The sequence below is a fragment of the Opisthorchis viverrini genome (assembly GCF_000715545.1).
Source record: "Opisthorchis viverrini unplaced genomic scaffold opera_v5_268, whole genome shotgun sequence".
In the NCBI taxonomy this organism is placed as follows: Eukaryota; Metazoa; Platyhelminthes; class Trematoda; order Opisthorchiida; family Opisthorchiidae; genus Opisthorchis; species Opisthorchis viverrini.
The window spans coordinates 71590-96764 of NW_008751926.1; the positions used below are offsets into that span (position 1 = coordinate 71590).

General features: G+C 44.6%; 1 protein-coding gene across 1 annotated transcript in view; it reads left to right on the top strand.

Moving 5' to 3' along the window:
* The window catches only part of T265_09322 (hypothetical protein), a gene marked incomplete at both ends in the record, with an annotated part of 56219 nt that extends 31466 nt beyond the window's left edge, over positions 1 to 24753 (top strand). The window contains 8 exons of the mRNA XM_009175355.1: positions 142 to 339; positions 2297 to 2644; positions 5246 to 5555; positions 7637 to 7819; positions 12305 to 12694; positions 13790 to 14000; positions 21121 to 21430; positions 23746 to 24753. Of these exons, the coding sequence (XP_009173619.1) occupies positions 142 to 339; positions 2297 to 2644; positions 5246 to 5555; positions 7637 to 7819; positions 12305 to 12694; positions 13790 to 14000; positions 21121 to 21430; positions 23746 to 24075 (2280 nt within the window). The remainder of the gene's footprint in view (positions 1 to 141; positions 340 to 2296; positions 2645 to 5245; positions 5556 to 7636; positions 7820 to 12304; positions 12695 to 13789; positions 14001 to 21120; positions 21431 to 23745) is intronic.
* Between the last annotated feature and the right edge of the window lie 422 nt (positions 24754 to 25175).

Here is a 25175-nt window from a genome sequence, read left to right on the forward strand (position 1 = left end):
CCACCTCTCGGTTTACGCCACTCTGAGTTGGGCATGGAAAACAGTACTCTCTTCGGCAAACGATGGTTCGTCACCAACAATAAATTAAACGACGAATCTGTTTGTATTGTCACGCATGGTCCATAATCCCCATTCTTACAGTTCTACGATGTCAATGGCGTTCAGCATCCTCAAGCCACCCCGCTGCCGGACACGGCTCCACTTCATTCGGTTAGACCACCAATGTCGTCAGCATCCGCTCATTCGCTCGAGCCGTCTCTGGAACGCACACCGCCTTCGGTTTCTTCACCCATTCCAAACGTTTCCGCCCCGAATCGACGAGCAGCGTCAAATCTAGTTGTAAGCAGTATTTCTCGAATTGGATAATGTAAACTTACTGTCTGTACTCTTTTACCAAAGAGGTTTTTTTCGTACGACAGGTCTAGTTTATAAGGTCGTGTGTATGTTTGTTTTCAGTAGAATTTTTGTTGGATGGGAAACGCCTCAACACTGTTTCATACCTATTTTCAACGACTAACCGCATGTTGGTGTGTAAGTGAACCGACTGACTGCTTGTCGCGTTGCACTACTTCATTGGTTGTAACCGTTTATCAGAGGAATCATATCTTTCTTCCTCAAAAAGATGATGTTTAATCTTTTTTATCGACCTCTCCGATCGTTTGCCCACACCGGGGTAGAAAGCCACACACCTTGTTAACATAGTAGTGGGCGCGGAAAACTCCTCAGCTGCGCGCATGCTGGCTTTGATGCGGTTGACGTTTGCCTACGTGTGAATATGTCGAGCAAATGTGTCTGTGTAGTCATGCCAGCAGACCGTCACAGCAGGATGATACAATCGTCCTGTTTTCTTTAGCCTTGAGTCCCGTCAGTTTGGTCTTAATTTTTTGAAACCTTGGACGTAATCGTACAAAGTGAGCAGCTATATTTCCAGAAGGTGCACCTTCGGAGAACCGGAGACGATCACAATGAGATATGCTGACCTTTCTTTTTTTTCGATCTCAGGTTTACTACTGACCGGGAACTAGTATTCTGCTCTGAGATCACACCTGGAAAGATGAAAATATTTTCGAGGCTCACTCTAGCCCGCGCCTTGACGCATCTCACAAATTTTGAATTCGGATTCGAACACAAAACCAGCCGGCTAATAGTTGAATACCACACCGTCCAGCTGATCGGCTGGGTGATCAAGTTGCACGTAGATAAGATATTACGTGTTGATTGCCTCTTTGTTTGACTGGTAGGAGGATATGTGGCGCTGTATCCCGTTCAAGTGCAACTAAATCCCACTACTGATCGGCCGCTCTCGGTCAAACGACCTAGCCTTTAAATATCTGCTGGGAGGTTACGCTTTCGAATCACCCCGGAGATTCGTGAGATGCGAATCAGCACAGGTTGTCTCAGGGTGGAAACCGCAAATTCGTAACACTTTAGAACTACGATTATTCACTCGATCACAATAAACGATCCAGAGCTTACGCATAACTGCCTCGATCGAAACTCAGTTTCCCTAACCTGTTTTAGTAAGGCGGAGCGAAATGACTCAGTGGTTTGAGCGCGAATTTACGGACTGAAAGGTCCATGGTTCTAACCTGACCTCTGCCTCTCTACATGCCTTGTCTAGGCCCGAGCAACCTGGCAATATCCCAACCCTCGTCCTTCCTTTGGGTGGCATAGCAGTTAGGCACGGAAAGGGTGCTACAGCTGTGATTTTTTCTCAGGACTTATATCTGGCAAAACAAAACAGGTTACAGGATCCGAAGTCCTGTGCATGTCAGTCGCATTTACCAACATACTAGAGGGGGGCATCCCGTCAATTCTAGCGAGATATAACTGAGACAAGACCGTCATCTCTGAATCATTATCTTCACGCTCTATTCGTTTCGGTTTTCGATATTCGGTACAATGACAAGCCGGTTAAAGTGCCGATAGTACTGTTTGGGTTTCGATGATGTGGCTGTGTCCGTAAACATCCATGTACTCGCACACGGTATCTAACACACTGGTCGTAGGAGCACTGGAATAGGGCCAGTGTTTTAGACTTTTTTGGTTGACTCATTCCAACTGGTCTAATATGTTTGGAGGCAGTTGGCTTTCTCTAATAGTGACCCCCATCGTTGTCCCATGCTACATCAGCTAGGCACCGGAAATGTGCTGCAGCAGTGCGCAGACAAACTTCCAAATCACCTAGATATCAACAACTGTCATACCGAAACTCGTTCCATGATCATAGATTACCTTTTTCATTGCGCTGTCTTTTTTACGTTCCTCAGTAAGTTATTGTTATTTTCACTTAAAGCACCGTATGGATATGGAAGCAGGATCACTGAACAACAGTACCCCTCAACCAACCCAGCGTCTTTCTGATGAACAGAACAAACGCGATAGACCGCGTCCGCAATCTACGGGATCTTTGACAGGCCCCCTTTCTGGTCTCGCATCAGCCACACTATGCACCATGGGATTGCATTCCGGTTCGAGTTCAACAAAACAACGAGACAACTTGGGTGCCGGGCGGTTGATTCCGTTGAAACAGGGCTATCTGTACAAGCACACAGTACAGCGTCTTAGTAAGGAAGTGAAGAGGAAAAAGAAATACGTTGTAATCACTGAAGATGCCCGACTGGCGTACCATCCATCGAAGCAGGTATGTCACTGATCTCACGTACTCGAAGAACACAGTCTTTTCTTCTCTCTCTTGTGCAAGCGGCCTGAACATTTAAAATAGGCGAGTGATAAGTTACGGTGCCTTAAGAACAGCATGTCGTTGAGTGAAACCAATGTAAAGTTCGAAATGAAGGTTGCCCATAGTTGGAGGGCGAGTTGGACCAAGTGGTTAGAGCGCGAATTTACTGACCCGAAGGTCCATGGTTCGAACCCGACCTCCGCCTCTCGAATTCCCCTGTCTAGGCTTGGGCAACCTGGCAGTACTCCAGCCCTCGTGCCTCCTTCGTGTGGCATGGCAGCTAGGCACCGAAAAGTTGCTACAGCTGAATGATTTATTTTTTTGTTTATGCCCATAGTTGAAACTTTGAGTATCCGGGAATTTAGTGTCCTATTCCAACCGAAATTGTCTCTCTTGCCTTACCTTCCTAAGTAGCAAAATAGAAGTCAGAGTCCAGATAATTGCGGTATTAACAGCGCAGCGTATCGAAGGGGGATAGAGGAATTTCCAAAGTTATTTGAAATGCCACGCGAGTGGTGATTATTTAGACTTCACACTTATCTTTCCTATCATCTCAGCGATTCTTCCTTTTTATCCATAATCTGTCAACTCATTTCAGATTTTGTATCCACTTTTTTTTTTTAAAAAAAGGACAGAACAGATGCCCTATGGAGATAATATTGGCTATTTGGAATAGTGAAATGAAACAAACGTAGTTTTCTGCCTTTCTGCGGCCTTCGTTCTTATGCGATTAACGTGCAGTATTTGGTCCGTTAAAAATTGGGATTCAAACGTTTACTGGTTTCGAAAAGTGTCCACTTTGTTTATAACCCCTTCCCCCCCCACAACTACCTGCACACTGTCATTTGGCATCTGTTCGTCAACTGCTGTCGTGCGATGAGAGCATTGGCACAAATAGTGTTGAAGCTCATCTTCAGTGGTACTAGTTTCGCACGTCCTTACGCACAATATTCACAGATTCAGCACGATGCAATGCTCTGTACGATTCTCCCTCTCGTTTGTCAAACATTTTATTCCGTCCCGAATCCGAAGAGAGGCCAGGGAATCCGCAATATTATCCCACGTCAGCCGCGATTTAGCTTGTACCTTTCCGAACAGAGACCAAACATCCTCTCCCTCATTATGGTCTCCTCGGTGTCATGTGCAACCTCCTTCCGGACGTATCCGGGATGCGCACCAACTCAGGATTAGACTGTTTCTACTCGTAAAATAATTAGAGAACAACTTACTGCAGAGGTATCTCGGGTAGTCATATCTATCCTTCCTAGTGGTTTCTTTTCCCGCGATGCAACAACCTGTCTTCCTCAAACCCAAATCATAGAAAACATGAATTATCAATATATCGGAATAGGTATCTGTAAAGACGAGAGTGAACTGTGTTGCATATGTCGAATAAATGCCTTGTTTGACGCTTCCGGGGCATACGGAATAAGGGTTAGGTTTGCTATTTCAAGACTTATAATAGAAATTGACACCTTGTAAAGTACTTTCCACCGATTGTGTCACAGCGATTGTGAGACTTGTTTACAGATCATCGAAGTCCCTAGGTCATCAGGTCTGTCGTCAGAGGAACAGATTGCATGAACACGTTTATATACTGTCGCACCGGGTAGCTTGTTTTTTTTTACAATCACAGGTGCTAATAATCGGCAGATTTTTTCGTATTAGGTCTTGTTGATCAACTTTTTGACCACTGCGGCGACGCCTAACCAGTAGCACACGACTGCCATCACTGCGTATCAGCTTGATGCAGCTTGCTTATCACTGCATATCAGCTTGATGCAGCTTGCCCATGCAGTTGACGATACTCCGTAACATCCTTTAGCTGTTTCATTCAGAACGTTGCTACCCGTCCTCTCTCTATTGAGCTTTATTCATGTTTATTATCCCCAAGCAACGAGCCTCTTTCGAATCATTGATTTTATTATCATCAGTTTTTGCTCTTATCTGTAATGCTTGTTCATGCGGTGAGTTTTTGTCATGTTTCTCTATCCATAATCTGTAGCTAGTGTCACGAACTGTCATACTCTACGACGTTTTTTCACATCGAAGGATCAGCCAATGAGTTGCACTTTCCATGTTCATAAGCTAGGTATCCTTAATTTTGGTCATAAGGTTGATGTAATCCGTTGGTCGTCCCGATATTTGGAATAGTTGTTTTCATATTTATCTTTGTGGTGCCCAAGAGTCATTTCAGATTCTTGCATCCGCCCCCGGCTAGGCAGTAGAACTTCGTTGACATCCAATCGTTTCTTCCTCGCACCGTGTTTGTTTTAATTCTCCAAACGCCTATACAGTAATGTTGTCATTCTTACCGTTGGTTTTTTTCGCCGGGATGGCCAAATTGGTTACGAACGTTTAATCAGTTGAGGTGACATCATCAGTGCGTTGTGAGTGGAAAGGCGTGGAAAGTACACTTCTAACCTCGATGCACTGTCACTCACAACGCACCGGTGATCAAGCGTTTGCAGCCCAATTGCTCAGCTCAGCGAATAAACCAACAGGCATCACTAAGACCTAGGCTACTGATGTTCTCTCCACTTGCATATTCTTACCACACAGGATTATATCAATCGGCAACATTGCAAATGGATCGACCTCACGATCAGCACCGTGAAACTACCCGGATTAGCTTATCGAATGAGCAATTATGCCACGGGAGCTGTTGCGCCCTCGACCGATTCTACTCAATCCTCCCCAATGAACCAATGCGTTACGGAGATGAACAGTTCATTCATCCTACCGTCCAACCCAAACACGTCAACAACTAGCAGTACACCAAAAGGACGAAACAGCCTAAGTTCTACGCCACGGACGGGATTTAGTAGCCTAATGGAATCAACTACTTCGTTTTTTAATAGTTCCATCGAGCGTGAGTGGGAATCATTTGATATATGCTACTCTCGGGCCTGTTGCGTGACAAAAATGGTTAACAAACAGTTTTTTCAAACTTGACCGGCCTGCTTGGCTATCAGCGAATGGTTCAGATGAATAGGTCCATTTTATTCTACTGAACTCTGTTGGCTCAGGTTACGTACATTTGAGATCGTAGGACATGACTGCCGCTTGTTTAGGACAGTGGCTTTGTGCAAGCTGTTAACGAAAGCGTATTTTTCTGTCTGGTGTGTCAGACGCGCGATGTGCACAAATACTTCGTCAACCCAGCCTAAATTAATGATATGGCGCCCGCCTTTCTGTCACACATTGCTTACATTACATGTCTTACTGAGTTTACCGCGTCCGGGCCCCGTTCGTTGGAGCGTCATACCTAGACAAGTCGCGTGTTACCACCACCGGTTGTTACTAGTCTATCAAACTGATTTTCGGACATTTTTGGTTTTTAGCGGTAGAGTTGCGATGCGGCTTGCGAGACCAGACATCTTGCTTGTGTTCTACACCGAGCCTCTTGAATCACTTGTTTGATGTGCGCCTTTAGTACGTCTCGCCTGTAAGTGATGACACATTCGAGTAAGAGGGAGCTGTCGCCGTTTTGTGTGTGGGGTACAATGTGGTTTGCTTTTATGGGGCTTCTGCACCGATCGTTTGATTGATACGAAAGAAGGTGGCACTCCTGACATCATACTCTAGTTTCTCATATGCTGGGTAACTAACCCAATAAACTGAAGTCAATTCTTTGGAGTGTTCCGTGATCATCATACTGCGTTTCACTCGGGGCTGAGTACCTTCGTGTGTACTTGTGTGTGCTGTGTACCTTTTGGGCCCCATTGTAACAAGGCAGTGAGCGCTGCTAGACAGTTTATCCGTTCAATCCGTTATTGATTAGACGTTGCATACGATATACTGTTATTATCGTGTAAAGAAACCACCTTCAACCGTGAACAACCGCCTAATGGGTTCAAATTCTGGTTGGTCCCTAGCCTAATGGGTTCAAATTCTGGTTGGTCCCTAAGACGGTTTCTCCAGAGATAGACAACTTTGGCTGCTTTCTCGATCGGTCTATGGAGATTGGTTGCCATCTGGTAATACGTTACTGCACGTCCAGCTTACTGTTATGAATGCGCACCTCAGGATTGTGGTTTCAAGCTCATCGTTTTATCGTCGCATAGTGCTTTTGAATTCCCTGCTAAACCAGCATTGTCATATCGACCAGTTGTCTCCGCTTTTCAGTCGAACGCAATCTATCAGTTTCGTCTCTGAAAAATACCCCAGTCGTTGTTCATAACTGGATGACACCAGCTCTACTTCCCTAGGCCAATCACCAAAACGGTCAGAATCCATTTATTTTTCATCTCACTTGGTCCGATGCACAGTCACCGCTTCGAATTGGATGAAACGAGCCTCTAACTATCGCATTTTCGGTATTTTTATGCCTCTATCTTCATTTGTACTCATCTTTACATCAACCCTTACTTAATAACCGTCCTCACAATAGGGTTATTGGTTTACACTGAAGCATAACTAAGCAGGATGTTTCTGTAATACATTTTTGCCGGAAGGTTAGGGTTGCGTCGCATCTTTCGGTTTGGAGAAGCATTCGGAGGCAGAATGTTCTACCCTGCATTTGCCACTGTGTGACTGGAAGGTGCGCGAATCGAGACACCTTCATGAAGTGACTGGTGAAAGTTCGATGGATTCATGGATTTTCGAGTCCAGCGTATTTATTAGCCAGCTTTTCATGAACTCATTGGCATTCGGAAAATACGTGGTCCCTAAATTTTCCAGTGGCTCCGAATGCCAAAGTTTGCGGGGAGGTTCCTTTTAGGAGAGGAACGAATCGCGGGACTAATACATCCGCTTTCTATCCAATTTACACAGGGAAAAGAGGAATACACTGTTGGTTTACGCCAACCCACGACAGTGTGTGTAATAACCAGTAAGACTGGATTGTTAACAAGGGTGGGGTCCCATACGTAGCACACTTAACCATTTAACTGTGATCACGTAAGTCATTGCTAGCTGAAGATCACTTCTGCTATACCTTTTTTACTACAGAAGCCGATGCGCATCATACTACGACCGATTCGCCTCACACACCTGATGTTTCGCAGTCAAGCAGTGTCAATAAGAACTCTCCGAACCCCTCTCAGACGCGTGCCCCTGCTGGTCGCACTCTTAAGGAAGCCATGAAACGGCATTATAAGCGAGCCAAAGCAGCAGTTTCGGATTCCCCGTCAGGTCAGTTTTTTGTAATGTGTACACGCCTTCGAGCGGCCGCGAGAAATTGTTTTCGTATGGTCTCTTGCTATAGTCCCACCATATGAAGAATGAGCACCCTCGAAGCTAAAGGGAATCGTTTTCCTGGAACTGATAACAGGTCTCATCCGATATCGGTGCAGGTTTCGCACGGCCCACTTTTTTGGTAGGACTGTTGGTTTAAGAACCACGCTCATAGCGCCCAGTGAATTTTTCTATAGAGCGGCTTCATTGAACGAGATCCCTCCAAAATGAGACTTCTCGTTTTGTTGCACAAAACCTAGTATGATGTTCCCTCGAAGTGAGGGAGGCTCCGTTCTCTGTGGTGGTTTTTTTGGTGGATCTTTTACTGTATGGTTTCCTCGAAAGTTCCGGGACAGGTGTCTTATGTCTGCAGTGCCGAAGTACCGTCTGTTTAGTGGAAACCTCATACACGCATCTAGGATTTGAACATTATAAAACCGAGTGGTATGGTCATCAATATGGGTAGAAAGACCAGTGTGAGAAAACTCGTTCCTAACTGCTGTATTTTGTGCGATGCTCCCGAGATGCAGAAGCATGAATTTTAGCCAAAAACCTGATGGCAATGAAGCTTTGGTCGGCATGAGACCATCATAATCCAAATTTCAAAGGCAGGTCATCACATCTCTTAACCTGAAGGGAGGAGAATGATGTGTTCAGAACCGGATCCGTTAACCTTATTATAAGAGGTTCTCTAAGTATCACACGGATATTCTGATCACATCACAGGCAAGGTCCGCACCCAGTCACAATGTCATATTCGCATCAGACAGCCATACGTTTATTTGGGAAGACCCTACCATCGGTTCTACTGAAATCGTACGTGGTACACAACTTTCATCCGCTGAGTTGGGTTGGCAGTCTTTTGAAATAAAAAGCGATTCGATAAGGAAAACCTATCACCAGTATTCGACTTTGTAATGTGACACTCTTCGTTGGTGTTTCTGCTGAGGATCTCCTAATAATCACATCTGTCATTTCTCACATCCAAAGGAGAGGATTCTTCAGAATCCTTCTGTGTGAAAAATTCAGCAAAAAAGTTCAGAACATTTGAATTGTTCTAGAAGACAGACAGTGTGTTTGTGCCCAATTGTTCCAGTAGGTATTTTTTTGTCAAATCAACCCCATCCAATCAAATCGGAGAAGGGACGAAAAACCCAATGAAGGGCTACTTTCAACCGACTGAACTACTTTTAGCAGTCTGGGTTATGAAGCGGCGAGCAACACATCTATGAACGTCGTCGTACGAACCGATCCTGCGTTGCGTATGTGGATTCTTCATTAGCGTAAGGCTTCAACTATCCACCATTATCAGCCACTGGAACATTACTCTGACAACGGTGGGTGTCCGTTCCTACTAGACTGGATCTGCTTTTGAGAGTGAAACCATTTGTGAACCTGGTAGTTCACTTGCCGTCAGGTGTCCATTTCGTCGTGAAGATCATTCCGAATTTCACCTCAGTTTCAAACTATCCTTTCCTCTGCGGGCACTGCATATTTAGTGTGCTTTTTGAGTTTCTCGGGACCAAAGTGAACTCCATGAGACTATCTGCTTCTTCAAGAATTTCAAAGTCCATCATCATCATCATCAAGGACGGCAACATCAGTGTTGACACTGATGCTTCACTGCCGTACAACCATAAGATGTCTAATTATATATAAGACCCCAGAGTGAAAAATAGAGAAAAAGAGTGGGTGGGGAAGGGACCTAGTGCTGGCCTATGTCAAGCATTCTGAGGTGCCCACACCTCCAAGCGCTCCATTAGATAACCTGGAAAGAAACTAACAACACGAACGTCACTAACGTCGATTAGCCGCCATTTCAAGGTCCCCGTAGAATACAAGTTACTGCTAAGGGTTTCCAAATCTGGCCATGATGTGCTGTAGTCCCAGTTGATGTATACGTTTTTGGCAGATGGTTAATTATCGGATGAACTATCAGCAAAGATTCAAAGCTGGTTTATTATACAACGTTGGTCCAACTTCTCCTCTTTCATTAGGTCTGAACTGAACTTCGATCACTTCCTTACAAAATGCTGTGGAGAGAAACGATTTGCTCTGTGTATTGTGGCTCGTGGCCGTATTCACACGATCACCTGGTTCTAGTGACTAGCTCGTTCAAAACATGCATTAGGTATACCTGTTTGGGCAGTTATCTGGGAGCACTGAACATAGTGTAATGGTAATGTGAAGCAGTGTTTTGGCGCTTTTAGAAGCCACATGTAACCCATTAATACGGTCAGGAAAACTCAGCCTCTTGTCCCTTCCACCTGTGTTCGCTCTTCTTTAGACATACCGTCACAAGAGTAGAGGTAGGTAGTGTGTCATTGATTTGCCTTATTGTTGATAGCTTCACCCGTATTACTTGCACAAATACTTGTCGAGATTTTCAGCTTACATCTGAACCTACTGTCTTTACTAGTGGGGTTATTCTGCCACAAAGTTGTTGCACCCTAGATGAGCCGAAACGAGGATAAAATGGTCCGGTTCCCGTTTTGTTCTTATTACGGGGGTTATGTTTACTTCCGTGAGACGATTGCAAGACAGAACGAGTTTATCATCTAGGTTGCGCATATACCGTGCGATGACGAAAATTGCAGTTCCAACTGCTCAGATAGAAAGAAATGGGACAGTAGAAGCCATTCGATGGAAAGTGTTCTCTAGATTGCGCTAGACACCAACTAACACAAGGATGCATCTTGGTTTTAAACTTTTAAGGTACCTCAATTGAGGACTGGAGTCATTCAGTTCACGGAAGCATATGCGTCATAATTATCTAGACTAACGAACCAACGTACTTCACGCACATGGTTCATGTTCAAATCAAGCTTTAGTGAGACTCACTCTGGACATACTTTAGCCGTTCTGATCTACATTACATGAGGTTTGTAATGATGGAGCTAAATTAAATTCGGTTCAGTGGAACGTTCGCCACGATGTTCACACAGGCTTCAGCAATTTTCAGACGAGTGACGTAAAAGGAACAACTGTCTTTCATGAAAATAACAGCCGACGAGCCAGTGGCGTGTGTCAAAAAGGGTTGTGCATTCCTTCTTGCTTCATTCTTGAACTTACCATTTCGCGTGGCAGATTAACCGCGAACGTGTCCAGACGTATTCAACAAAACTAGCTATACTACAGGCATTCGTCCACAATTTTTGTGTTTCTGTTTCCTTACAAACTGTACGAGAAAGTGCCGAAATTCTATGCCCTCAAGCCGGTGCCTTTTGCGGTCCAACGCCTCCATGAAGAGCGAGATTTCGACCAGCCCCGATCATTGAGGGAAAGGAAGGTGTTTGTTCATTTCTCACTGTTGACAAAGAGAGTGATACTAATTTGGGCTTTACGGTTAATCCCAGTGAATTTCAGTCAGTTCTTTAACCAGGTCATGTCGTCCTCAGTTGGAGTCGTCTTAGGGTCACACGCAAGAGGCGCATAACTTGAATTGCTTCTGAGACTTTTGGTTTCTTACTCATTTCAAGCTACCGCTCTCTTCCAAATTCAGAGATTAATGCGGCTCCAAATTTCATTATCATCCTTTATCTTTATTGAAAGCCGTATTATTATTCCAAAAGGCCTGGATAAGTGAGTTTCTTGCAGTGGGACTTTTGTGGACTGTACCTGAAAGTGTGAGATTAGGTTGTGGGACCCCCTTGGAGTGATCTCCATAGTACCTCCACCTCCATTGATTGCTTTATGTAGCCAACTGGTTTCCTCCTTATCAATTGAAACTGTACTTGCTTTCCACCATACAAAAAACTATGCAGTTAGGTGTGTTTTTTCCAGTGATCTCATTACCCTTCCGTCCAGAATGTGTGCTTAATGCAAGTGGATCACACCAGCAAAAACACATAACCGTGACCAAATTAGCCAGTCATACTGATTTTTTGTCCTCTCCGAAACATTCTTCAGTTAGCAATGTCATCGATCTTTAGGAATGCATGTGTGATTGACTAACCTGTCTTATTGTTTATCTGACTAGAAGAACTACTAAGACAAAAGTATTCCGCATGATTCTTGTCCTTAAGTCACAAGTACATGAAGTGCTTGTGGAAGGTACGAACGTGGCCAAAGGTATAAATTCTTTGTGTTAACTATTGGGGTAGTTTTGGTTCGTATAAGTCAAAAGTTGGAGCGCCTTCATGCCCATATGGCTCAGTGGTTAGAGCGCGAATCTACTGACCAGAAGGTCCGTGGTTCGGACCCGACTTCCCCTGTCTAGTCTTGGGCAACCTGGCAGTACCCCAGCTCTCGTGCTTCCTTCTGGTGGTATGGCAGTTAGGCGTCAAAAGGGTGTTACAACTGAACGAATATTATAATTATTTAATACGGCTTGTAATCCCACTATACTTTCTCGGTTAGCTGTCCACAGCATATATGGGTTTTCCACCCAGAATAGTTCCAGCTGCCCCGCTGATTCGCAAGCATTTTATTTAATGACTGCAGATACGGAAAATCAAGAATTCATTGTTGTCACGGCGGACAGCACACAGTGGCATTTCGAAGCGCCCACTCAAGCTGAGCGCGACGATTGGATTCAACATATTGATGCTGTCATACACAGCCGACTACGATCTTCCTCTTCGGGAGTCCGGGATGACTCTGCCTGCGAAACGAATAACACCAGCCCACTTGCTCTGGCCGGAACGAGGGCAAACGGGGAACAGCGCTTCACACCAAGGGTCGTGAACTACGGAAGACCGTTGTCTTTCACTACCGGCGCTGTTGGCTTTTTCAAAGACGGCGCTGGTGAAGAAGTCTGTGGTCAGGAAGAAGTATTGAAACGTCTAACGGCCTTACCGGGGAATGATAGTTGTGCAGACTGTGGTGCAGCTCGTGAGTTAATGTGTTCTGTTCGCTAACCTGACTTCTCTGTTCCGCAGTATTGGAGTTCTCTCAAACCCAGGGCTTTGACTGCCCGTTTCCTCATGTTAACCATCTTGAAGTTATCCATCGTTTTTGGATGTGCACGAAATTTCGCCTACCGGCTTGTCCCGATGCTCAAGCCACTCGGTTGGTTGGCCTGACACTGTTGGGCATTTGTGTTGTTGGGTGCCACGGAGTAATGACGAACTGTACTGTTTATATCCACTATCAACAACGGTTATTTATTTGCCGTGTTTTGGACATCTAATATGTCTTTGTCAAAACCACTGTCTCAGAAATATCTGGAGCATAACTGCCGATTCACTTCAGAGAAGGTTAGGGTTGACCTCTTTTCCCCTAAATATGATATGTAACAACTGCCGACGCTCGATAGTTTTCATAAGATGTTTTGGGCATGCAATCCTACGATGGCCCACGAGCGGAAACGAGCACGCACGTTAACTTGAGATAGCTCTAACGAGATTAAGTTGTGAGACCACAATTTCAATCATTCAAAAACCGCTGGGCCAAAACGCTTGGTTCCACTTGGTCGATTTTCTGACTGCCGTGATTTGCTGTTCGGTTACTCTCAGTAGTGCGCCTCTTTAATCTTCTTGCGCGTGGTTTTCAAAAAGAGCTCGCACACACTTGGACCAATCAAAAACGTTGTCGACGTTACTGTCAGAATCCAAGTAGAATAGATGATTACCATCAGCCAAATAACCTTCAATCCGGAACTCTTTGGGACTAGGAATACGATTTATTTTGGCCCGTCACTGTTAAGCAATTTTCTAGCTCTCTATCCACATAAATTAGGATAGTAGAAAGAGCTGGATGGTGACACGACATGGTTTTCGCTTACCAGTATAGTACAAAGTCGTGTCACGTTTATTTGATGTATTCAGGGTGATCCATGTTTCATGACCGCTCCCTAGCATCCAGATGACCATTAGCCTATTCAAAGCTGTTATGATTCAAACAAGTAGCTCACTGTTTACACACTTAAAGTCAGTCAGCAACCTCAGCCTGGTGGATCGCGGAAGACTTCTTCTTATTTTCTTTCAGATCCTGAATGGGCAAGTTTGAATTTGGTCGTTCTCATTTGCATTGAGTGTAGTGGAGTTCATCGCGAATTGGGTACCCACATCTCTCGTGTGCGTTCGGCCACTTTGGATACGTGGACTCGTGAACACTTAGCTGTCATGACCTCATTTGGTAACACTTTGGCCAACTCAGTCTGGGAGGGAGCGGCCCCATCGCAAGCGAAGCAGTTCCGGTAGGTTTTTTTAGCCGATAGACAGATTGATAGATAGATACAAAGTATGCGTTTTTACTTTAAGGTTTCTCGAGATCGCACTGCGTTATCCTAAGGCTATTTTGAAGAGTCCCGTGAGTTACTTCAACCTGTTTATCCAAGTCACTTTTATGTCCCTTGGTGTGAATCTAAGGACGAAATCTTCTGGCATGCACATAACACCATGCACCCCTTTTCGGAATCCGCTCAGTTACCGGGATACCCCATGGATACATTGCATAGACATGAACACACACTCACCTTCCACTTAGACTAATGCGATGCATGCATGATTTTACTCGTCGCTTTCAGGCAGACTAACCGAAAGCAAGTGCTAATTATCCGATCATTCAAGTGTGGTTGGATAGCTTGACCTAATTCAGATTCGGTGACTTGGTTGTCTAACAGACAAGACCAACAGTTCTCAAACAAACGACCCTAGAACTGCCGTGCAGGAAGTGAGATAACGCCTCTTTTTTGATCATCCAGTCCCGAGTGTATGTACTAGGAGGTTTCATTCATGCTGGATTCCAATATTATTTTGATATTCTTCTGTGATAGTAACCCAAACACAGACATTTTCCGAGGTCCTTGTTCTTTATCCAACTTGTTATATGCGTGTGAAATGCCATTACGATTAGACCGAGTTACATGCATAGCTAACTTTTGGCCAATTCGTAACACGTACCAGCTGGCCTGGGGCGAGATGGCTCAAGTGGTTAGAGCGCGGATTTACTGATCGGAAGGTCCGTGGTTCTAACGCGACCTCTGCCTCTCAACTTCCACTGTCTAGGCTTGGGCAACCTGGCAGTATCCCAGCCCTCGTGCTTCCTTCAGGTAGCATGGCAGCTAGGCACCGGAAGGGCGTTACGGCTGAAGGAATTTTTTACATGCTAACCTGAAAGTGACGAGTGGAGTTACTTATGCATTGCATTCTGAGTGAAAAAGTGCCCGCGCGTGTATGTGTATGTAACCCATCCAAAGGGTGTCCGGTAACTGAACAAGTGGGTTATATTCCGAAATGGGTTGCACGGTGTTATGAACCAGTGAGAATTTGTCATCCTTTGGGACATCTTAGATTCACATCGAGAGACACTAAAATTACTATCGGGGCACTTAAAATGGTCTCGATAGACAGTTTGAAGCTACCCTTCTCCGGGGCGCTTTTAAATAACCCTAGGTGAGCGTACTAACCTTCTGAGAGGCTTTAGAGTGTGAAACTAATAGAAAAAAGTCGTCTGCAGTGCGCCAAAGGCCAGAATGATTAGCATCTTTGTTTAGAGTTCCTGTCGTCAGGAGTTCAACCGGTTACTTCATCTTAAATGTTTTACCTCATGGAGTGAGATTTGGCCCCTTTCTTGCTTGTTTCAAAAAAATTGGCTTTGATAACTTGTGTTCTCCAAGAGAAGGGCTCTGCGTTTCATAGGAGGATGTACCGTGGTATAGTCACTTGCAACCAAAAATTGCATTTACTACACATATGGTGCAATCGGTAGCACACATCGCTTACTGAGATCTTTGAAGTCGCCTCGTCGTTTGAGAAGAGTACCAATGGTATTGCACAGCAGGCGCTTTATCAATTTTCCGGCCTCCGTAACTTCACCTTGTGTATGAGCTCAAAAGAACCATAAAACTCTTTATAGCTTTGATATCCTGCTAGACGAAAACCAAGGCAAACGGCTCTGTCGTGTCTATAGAATAAACCTGACTACATGGGTAAACTAATGCAAGGGTAGTCTGCGCACGCCAATGAATGATACGGTAATATTCTTCCACTGAGCTACTTATAGGTTGTTGGTAGTGTGAGGAGATTTGGGATTTTTTGTGGAGATTTCGTCCTGTAGGTGAAGCCAATCTGTGCTGAAAAGCTGAGAAGCACTGTACAGCTGTTTCATCCTTATTGGGAATCATCAGCAGTGCGCATCTCACGAAACTCCGGAGAGTCTCGAACCCGCGACCTCCTGGCTAGTAGTTTGAACACCTAACCATTCGGCCACGAGTGGCTGATCAGCAGTGTGATTAACTCGCACTTAGACAGGATATAGCGCCGCTCATCCTTCAATCATTGGATCGACATCACGCGGTCACACGTGTTGACTGGCTCCTTAAGCAACGACTTCTCAGAGGACGTTTCACTCATCGGGCGAAGTTTATCCTTCCACTGAGTTACTTATAGATTGTTCGTAGTGTGAGGAGATTTGGGGTTTTTTGTGGCTTTTCAGCACAGATTGGTTTCACCTACAGGATGAAATCTCCACAAAAAATCCCAAACGCTAATATGCTATCCTGTACAACACAGTTGCTGAAAGTAGCGAAAAGTTTTTGGATGAAAAGTATTTTAAGTGCTAAACAAATGATAAAATAGTGCCGTTCCCACTTGGTTAGATGAGGATGTTGATGATACGGTTTCACACATGGACCGGAAGGAAAAGAAAATACACCATTTATTGTTGTCTCGCATTTAAGACACCGGAAGTGTTGCTATTGCTATGACGTTATGCGGTAGGGTAGCTATGATAAGACTTGGATTGGTCCCGCATATGGGTGAAACTGTTGTTTCGTACACAGAGACTAACACCATCGCTGTAATTTTACGGCTGATATTTTGGAGTAAAGAACTGAAAATGCTGAAAATGTAGGAAAAAATCCTGCTGATGGAGAACCTTCATCAGATTAGAGTGCAATTGTGTGTGGCAAGCACAACTGTACCTAACTTTGGCGATGAAATTATTCTTTAAGAAACAAAGTGAGGGAAACTGAGATACCTAAGGAGATCACTAAATAGTTGTAGAACACTGGTAAGCATGGAAGCGCATCTTGGTTCCCCTAAGCGAGCATCGAACACGGTACTTATATCATGAAAGGATTCTGTGTACTCGGCAACATGAATGAGAGTCAATGTCGCCCATATTTCAACGGCGTTTTTTGATCCAGTTCAACTGAGTGACGTGACAAAAGGATTTCCCAGCGTTCCGACTTAGCTTGTAGAAAACTTTCTGCTAAATACCTCGTATTCAAACTCGATTTTATTCCTGTTCCTTACATTACAAAACGAGTTCATTCCGGCACGACCTCCGCCTCTCGACTTCCTCTTTTTAGGCTTGGGCAACTTGGAAGTATTCTAGCCCTTGTGCCTCTTGGTGGTTTGGCAGTTAGGCACCGAATGGGTGCTACTGCTGAACTTTGATTTGGACGGATGAAGTCACGCATAGAATCGTTTGGCTTACAGCATGACTATTGATTGACCTTGTCCTTTGAAGCTCATCGTCTTTACGCTGTAACGTTCACGCTCAGGTTCATGTTTAGTCACCGGGTCTCCGCTTGGCTGGGTGTTTGGTCCTAGCGTAATCTCACACCATTTTGCGGAAGGTGTACTTTCATCTGGTGCCTGTTTGTCTGCGTTCGGAGGCGGCGTTCACACCTTAAGTCGTGGCGCGCTGGAGTACGACCGCATAAATTTGCTTCGGCTGGTGAAAAGTCATTTTTACAACCGGTGCCTCTAATTTGTACATTAAGAAGGAATATTTAGCATTCATACAATCGGTAGGCTGCATGTGAGACGTGCGTGACATTGTATCTTTCCTTCACACTATGCTTGGCAAATGGAGTTTGGCTGTGTTGCGCATCTGTTATCCGGGTGCATTGGTACATTACTTCAGTTGGGGAATAGTGGATTTACTTCTCGGATCCGGTGACGAGCTCGTAGCTCACTCAAACAGGTACTGAAGTTTAGTTGTCGTGAGTATTCAGTCTAGTTCAAGCGATTCTTTGGCGGTTTCAGTTCAGCCGCTATTCCTGCCTATATATATACGATGTGTTACCTGATTTTTCCGAGGGAGCACCGGACCGGTTCCCTGAGGAAGCATACCATGGGTTTTTCGCATGCAAATCATGGTTGCTTATCTTGTCTTCAACCGTTTGGTTGACTGGTCAAAAATCGTTTTAACAAGGCAACCTGGGTAGATGAAGGACTCTCCTAACTTTCGCCTGTCGCTTTGCACCTGACTTGTGTTGGTTGTGGTCTGTAGAGGATCCTGTTGGTAGCGCCTCATTCCGGCATAGTGCTCAGTTGTGTTTATCTCAATGCTACTCGAAGTGTCGACACTTTCTTGATCCTCAGGTGTCTTCTACTTCTATCTCACTGTTTGCTAATGTTCTTTTCTCATTTTTGTGTCAGTTAATCACTGATATTTACTACTGACGCCTTGCTGTCGTCCCCACTGGCATACAGGACTAAGTTCAATTTGCAGTGTGTAAAATTTCTACCTTAACCAACCAGTCACTTTCCGATTGGTAACAGTATGATCCTCGGTTTGAATTTGAGCTTGTTCATTTGGGTCAATTGGTTTAGAAGCCAGTGGTTGCTTGACCTAGCCCCAGGTTTCTCTTCGGAACACTCGTTTTTTGTCACATATCATGGAGTTCACAGTCTTGGGAAGTAGATTCGCCCCATGGAGAACAGAATTGTGGAGTATGAGGAGATGAGAGTGTTGAGAAGTTGCTTGTTGGGAGGGGACTACCCTTTTGGATCTTTGAGTTATCTGTGGCAGTTCTGAAACCGTTTTTCATTGTCTGACGTTCAGTGTACTGTCTAATCAGTTCGAACGACTTGAATATTCGCCCTAATCGAACCAAACTTTAGCCTTGCACATCAATCTGCTATCACAGACAATAGCTTTGCTGCACTAACATCGGCAAACTGAGCTTACATTGTTTGTGGTACAAGTCTAACAAACAGTTTACTGTGTCTTATCGCTTCTGTGCGTATGTCAGCTTTGTCGTTTTCGTTCATCCATTGCACCACATACAAGACTATGGGCGAACACATTAACATTTTGGTCCAGTGCACCGATCAGTTAAGTGCTGTCTTAAATGTCACCTTTTTTGGCATTATGAAAGCTTATCTTACTGGCCATGGTGTTTTCGAGTAATTAAAATGCATACACACACACACACGAAAGCTTTTTGCGAAAAACGTTGACCAACCAACAAAGCCCTTTTGGTCACATAGTATCTCTGAACACTGAAGTTGTGAACTAGAGCTGTCCGGTCACGGAACAATCTTACCATCGTATACTAACCAACAAACCACTGCACTGCATGTCAAGTGGGAACTTAAACAAAATTTCTCATAGTTTGTAAAAAGTCATTTGTAAAAGTCATTTTCAGTAACCTGGTTTCTTCTGTCGTACGGTCAGGAATGCGCTCCACATGTGCCAAATATAAAGAGTCATCACCAGACTAGGTGGGACCAGATCCCGTTCTCAATTCTGCAGGCCAGTTACTGGTCGTGATAGGCAAATTCACTTCAGGCAGGATGACCGAATTCGACACTCCTTCTCTAAGTAGAAAGGTATCAGGAAGGTCAGATTCCTGAAAGCAACTTCAGAACGCCCGGAATCTACTGTTCCACCAAAAACTCAACTGGGAAGCCTGCAAGCATCCAGGCCAATCAATCATTCAATCAATTCAGCAAAACCTGATGAGTGTTCTTGCGGCCACAGAAGCACGATCGAATGTGATCAGCGTTCAGGCTTTTCACAGAGACACGATCGACGTTGATGGGTGATCACTAACGCCTATCAGATAGCCTGGATCAATGTCAGAAAGNTAAATAGCGTGGGGCCGTTGTAAATTTTACTCTCTCACTCACTCGCTTGTTCGGGATACAGCTGTTGTGTTCCCTTCTGTGAGTCTTTTCTCTCCGACACTAGGCACTGGAGCGGGTCAGCAGCAGATACCACAGATTGACGAATCAGCAGATATAACAAAAGCTATGACCGATCTTCGAGACCTTTGACACCGACCTGACATCAGTCGGTTTGTCAAAGGTAGGTTAATGCGATTTTCGCAGTCTCATCGATCGGAGAGGTGACTTCTGCGCACAAATGTACGGAAAAATTTGAACATCACTGTCTCCATCTCATCGTCTCGGTCTGGTAGAAACATCGGGTTGACAACGCAAAAGTACACCAGGTTTTTTTGGAAAAAACCAACTATCCCAAGATAGACGGGCCGATGACACTCTATGGGTCACGCCGGTTGGGCCTTGTACTTCGCGAGCCAGTGGATCATTTATCTTGCAGAGCTCTTGCCCGGCAAAACGTTGAAAGACTTATCTGACAAAGGAGCATGAAAATCCTAAGCAATAAGTTCAGTTGGGTTGACAATAGCTTGATACTGTGAGTAGATTTGAGAATTTTTCAATGGAAATTTCGTCCTACCAGTAAAGCCAATGTATGTTGAAAAACCGGGAAGCACTGTACAGCTGTTTCATCCTTATTGGGAATCATCAGCAGTACACATCTCGTGAAACTTCAGTGAGTTTTGAACCGGCGACCTCCTAGGCTGACATTTGCTGCCTCCTTGGACGAGGGCGCGTGTACGCGACACGCCGGTGGTTACTGATACTGACGAACTAGGTCCAGTCGCGCAGTCCGCGGCGCATCTGCATCGAATTTATCATTTGTAACGCGTAACTTTTTATATTCCCAATTAGAGCAATTGAACACCAAACCAACTAACCAGGTCGCCGCATTCAATACGTAACCATACCTTCCTTGTTCTCTTTTTGGTGGGTGAAATGGTAACAGCGGAAGCCAACATACTCTGGGTAATTGATTTACCATACTCGTAATTCTAGGAGCTTCAGTTCAGAAGCTTTCCAGTTCATGGTCTTGTATATGTATCCCCGGCCAAACTGTTGATCAAGCCCAGGAAAGTCTGGAATAGTACGTAAGTAACAATTACTTTATTTTCTTTTGGAGAATATTTCGGGTTGCTGCTACTCGTCTATTTGCATCAATCATAGGCCTGAATTTAAGGTCTTGCCTAATGAGATATCGTTTCAACTATGGTGCCTCTTCTGGGGTAGGAAGGTGTCTTCTGTTCGACCGAGGAAGGCCACATCATGAGAGCCTTCTCCTTTTGGGAGGATGTCCTTGGGAAGTACTTTGTCATACTCCCTATTTTAACTTGGCTTTTGTAACGTTCATCTTTGTACATCCATGCTTGTCCCCTGTTTAATTTTATCCTGGTACACTACATATAGTGTGTGTACCTCGTTTTTAATTCGAAATTTTTCATCTCCGTTTATTTTCAGGAAACCAGAAGCATGTTCCCAACGTGACGTACGGGCAGCGTGGATACAGAACAAATATGTTCGCCGCTTATTCCTCCCTCCACTTCCTCTGGGGAGCAGTCCCACCCAGCAGGATTTGGTCGATGCTCTGTTGCGGAAAGACGCGAGAAACCTTCTGATTTGTCTTGCCCTGTCAAACAGTTCCTCCACACGTACTGCGTCCACGGAACCATCGCCCGTCAATACGGCCTACAGTGCATGGGACTCTCGAACCCCCTTACACTTGGCTGCTGCGCTGGGTGATTTGGCCTCCTTGCAGCTTCTATTATGGGTACGATCGGTTTACTATTCGGTTTCAGATCATTATGGTGTCCTCTTATTTTCTCGACGCATTTTCATCGTAGCGTGTTTGAATTTGACTTCGTGTATCCTGGGTTTGTAAATTTCACATCGTCAAAACCGCCCGATAGGCTTATAAAATTAGCGAAATGAATGTGTGCCTGGCCCCACCATCAATAATGAAAAGCGTTTCATGGCCAACAGAGACGACTAAGTGTTGGCACCGTTGATCTGCGCGTTTCACACCGACCCTGTGCAGGCTTTCGAGTCTGGTCTTCACTTACTGTCTCTTGTTGCACTACCTCAATCAACCTACAGCGAAATGAGTTGATTGAATGTACTAGTGAAGGAATTTTCTAAATTGGTAATCCGACAGACGTTCAAAACTGACCACCGGTAGTGACACATGATTTAAGATGTGTTTTTCTTATCCTTTCCGTATCCTCACTTTTCAGAACTTTTGAAATTCTTTTCGTTGCCAATCCACTTCTATCGTCCTCCTATCACTATACAGTATCTACCACCCAAACCATCGTACCTGGTCACATTACGTGTATTTGTTTTTTCTTATGGGAGGTATGTAGGGTTGAAGCACTTAGTACTCACCAACTATTCGCACAGGCGTTCGGTTTTATTATGCGCACGAAATTGTGTTGCATATATATATGCACGGGTATTTGTCGTCTAATGCATCTTAATATTTTCGTGAAGACTCCTTGCTATCTTTTCACTCCACAAAACATGTATTCTCAGGTTGCGGGCCTTGAAGCATGCTAAAACATGCCCATATTTGATCGGCCTAGTTTCTAACTCGCTTTCTTAACTGCACTTTCTCGTTTGAGATCTTATGGAGGCGCAGTATAAAGACCGAGTTTGAAGACCAAAGTCACTTATCCTTCGAGCAATGATTCAACGTGAACTCGACTATTGTGACCAGCCTTGTTAGATTGATGCACCTCGTGTGTTCCTGTTCAGGATCTCCTATCTGACTTGGAAGTTTTCCGGATTATCTTCGCAGGCATTCGTTTTACTTGTCGTCTATGGCAGGTAGATAGTACACCGAATGACCTTCGGCCCGAATCAGTTCGACAGATCGAGTGATGGGGCTTCCATATTCAGTGGTGTGAATGGCTGAGCTCCGGTTTAACCCTTATCGGTATCGTGGTACGAAAGTGATAAATGCAGTTGAGCTGCACGGCAGGAGAAGCGCAGTAGCTTAGGTGAGAAAGCATTTGATTGCAGTGTATGGTGGGCGTGATTTAAAAGTATAGACTATCTGGAGTGACACAAGGTCCCCTCTGGTGAGGCCAAATGAAGTCCCCTTCGGAACGTGCAGCGCACTTGTATGTAAATATCATTCTTGAACGGCGAATAGTACAGTCCGTCTAAATGAAACTTGACTGGTTCAATCCTTGTTCCAGTAAACGGGCAGATTCGGTGAGTTAGGTTATTGTAGCAGGTTACTGCCGCAGTGAGAATTCACACCAGCGAGTATGAGTGAACCACATGACAGGAGCAAGTAAGCCTACTGTCACTCGGGTTGTACCTAATATTTGTCAAAACCCTCAAGCCAAACCTTACTCCAATACCTTGTCGACGGTTTGGGCAACCCATTCGCACATTAACACAAAGAGCTACTACTCCAAATCACACTTGCTTGGGCTCGTTTACATCAGTCCGCTTGAGTAAACTTCTGAGTTTCCATCCAGTTCCCCTTAAACTGCGTGTGATACTATTACCTCAGTACTTATGTCGCTTGGACAACTGTGATGCTGCCGACGATCCCGAACTGTATCTCGTATAAATGCCTAGTGAGCTTTTTCACCATTTTGGTAACATACTCAAGAGCTACAGATCCAACCTGGTGACGCACGAGTTTTTTGTTGCTTTTGATGTCTTGGTTTAGTCAGAACGAGATTTCGATGAGCTGGTAATTGACGTAACCAGAACGATCTGTGACCAAACGCATCGTGAATAGGCAAAACAAGTAGTTGAAACTATGGTAGCCTTCTTTGGGGGTATAAGATTGAAATACCTCATCGTCAGCATGATTCAAAGTGTACACTCCATTACCGGAACTAGGAGACAGACACTGTTAGTTGAATCCTGTAACAATATTCAGTATACTGATTGTCCTGAATTTCAGGACAAGCTTGAGTCACAATGTATATCTTGTCGCCAAACATGGCTCGCTGCAACCAATACACAACCACCTCAATTCTTGATTAAGCTCTTGCTTGTCATCGCAGTTACTGAGTGGAAGTGATGTATCACATACGTACTTTCTCTTTTTTACCACCTCTGTAGCATGGTGCTGATGTAAATTCTGCAGACCAGTTTGGTCTGACTGCTTGGACGCATGCACAAATTTGCAGACAAGAAGCTTGTGCTCGGCTTTTGCAAGTGCTTGGCTGTCGTTGTGTTCCCCCCGTAAACGCTCCTGCTGATTGGCTTCAGCGCGTACAGAGACCTTCAGAAGTAGGCCGAAGCCTTTTACCCAATCCGGCTACCGTAGCTTCTCCGAATTCTCAAACCGAATCCGACACGGACTCGCGTTCTTACACATCCTCCGGCGATGAAGATTCATCAACCACCGAGCGGCACTCGGGAACAGCTGCCATCCAGACATCAAAATAAAAATTATGAACTGCTCTTATCGCCACGGCCACGCTAATCACAGAATACCTGAATATTTGTTTTTCTTCAATCACCTGTTATCACTGCCCTTCACCTTACCGGTCTTTTTTTAAATCACATTCCGCGGTGTTGTCCGTCAGTGTTTTGCTTGCCATGAACCCTTTTGCAGTAGCCACAACCAGGACACACCACAGATTATCGTCTTGTTATTGCCGATGCATTTCATCCCACTCACTTGCCCCATCCTCAATCTGTGATGCTTTGCCAGGTTGTTTGTGCGAAAACACCCGTGTCTTGGTTTCATTTCTGATTGGACTCACACTCGTTCGGTTTATTTCCTGGCCCTGTCCAGCTTGCATTATTTCTTGCTTCTGTTGTTCCCGCTCTCTTTCTATCTCTCTATTTATGATAGTACTCGTTCTTTCCTGATCATTTTGTCTCATATTCGTGATCTTTGTGAATATTAACCCGTGAATTCGAACTAGTTTATTTCCTGGACAGATGTTTGTTTACTTGTTTGGAGCTAGGACAATGCAATGGTCAGTTTAACTGGTTCACTCATTGCCTTTTCTTATCTCCACAATTGACGATAAGGGGACTTCTGGCGTACTTTTGCGAAATTTCCTCTTGTTGTTCCAGACAGTCGCTCAGGTGCGCATACAAAATGCTACCCTACCGGTGATTCCTTTTCATCTCTGACCTTGGCCTCGTTATACTCACTTGATAAGGTGGAATGAGCAGGGTTCTACTCATCCCAAACAAACCACGACAAGATTGTCAGGGTGCGGCTGCGCGCAGGACACGCGACTTATCCTATACTAGGGTGGATTCACTAATGGCTCCATGGAGATGCTTGTTTTTTCATCAAGGAGGTTAAAGGATGGGAATTTCATTGCAGAAAAACAGCAGTCGGAATGTAGCGGACACATGAGTTGTCAGGTATGTTCTGTCGACCATAAGAAAGAGTTAAGTGAGCCAATGGAGGGAGAATCTAGGGACCAGAGGAAGATTATGCATACGATGAAATATTTGTCTGCTGAACCAGGATGGTTGGTAACTTGAAGAATTTTAGACTCACACCCTTGTATTTACGCATCTTT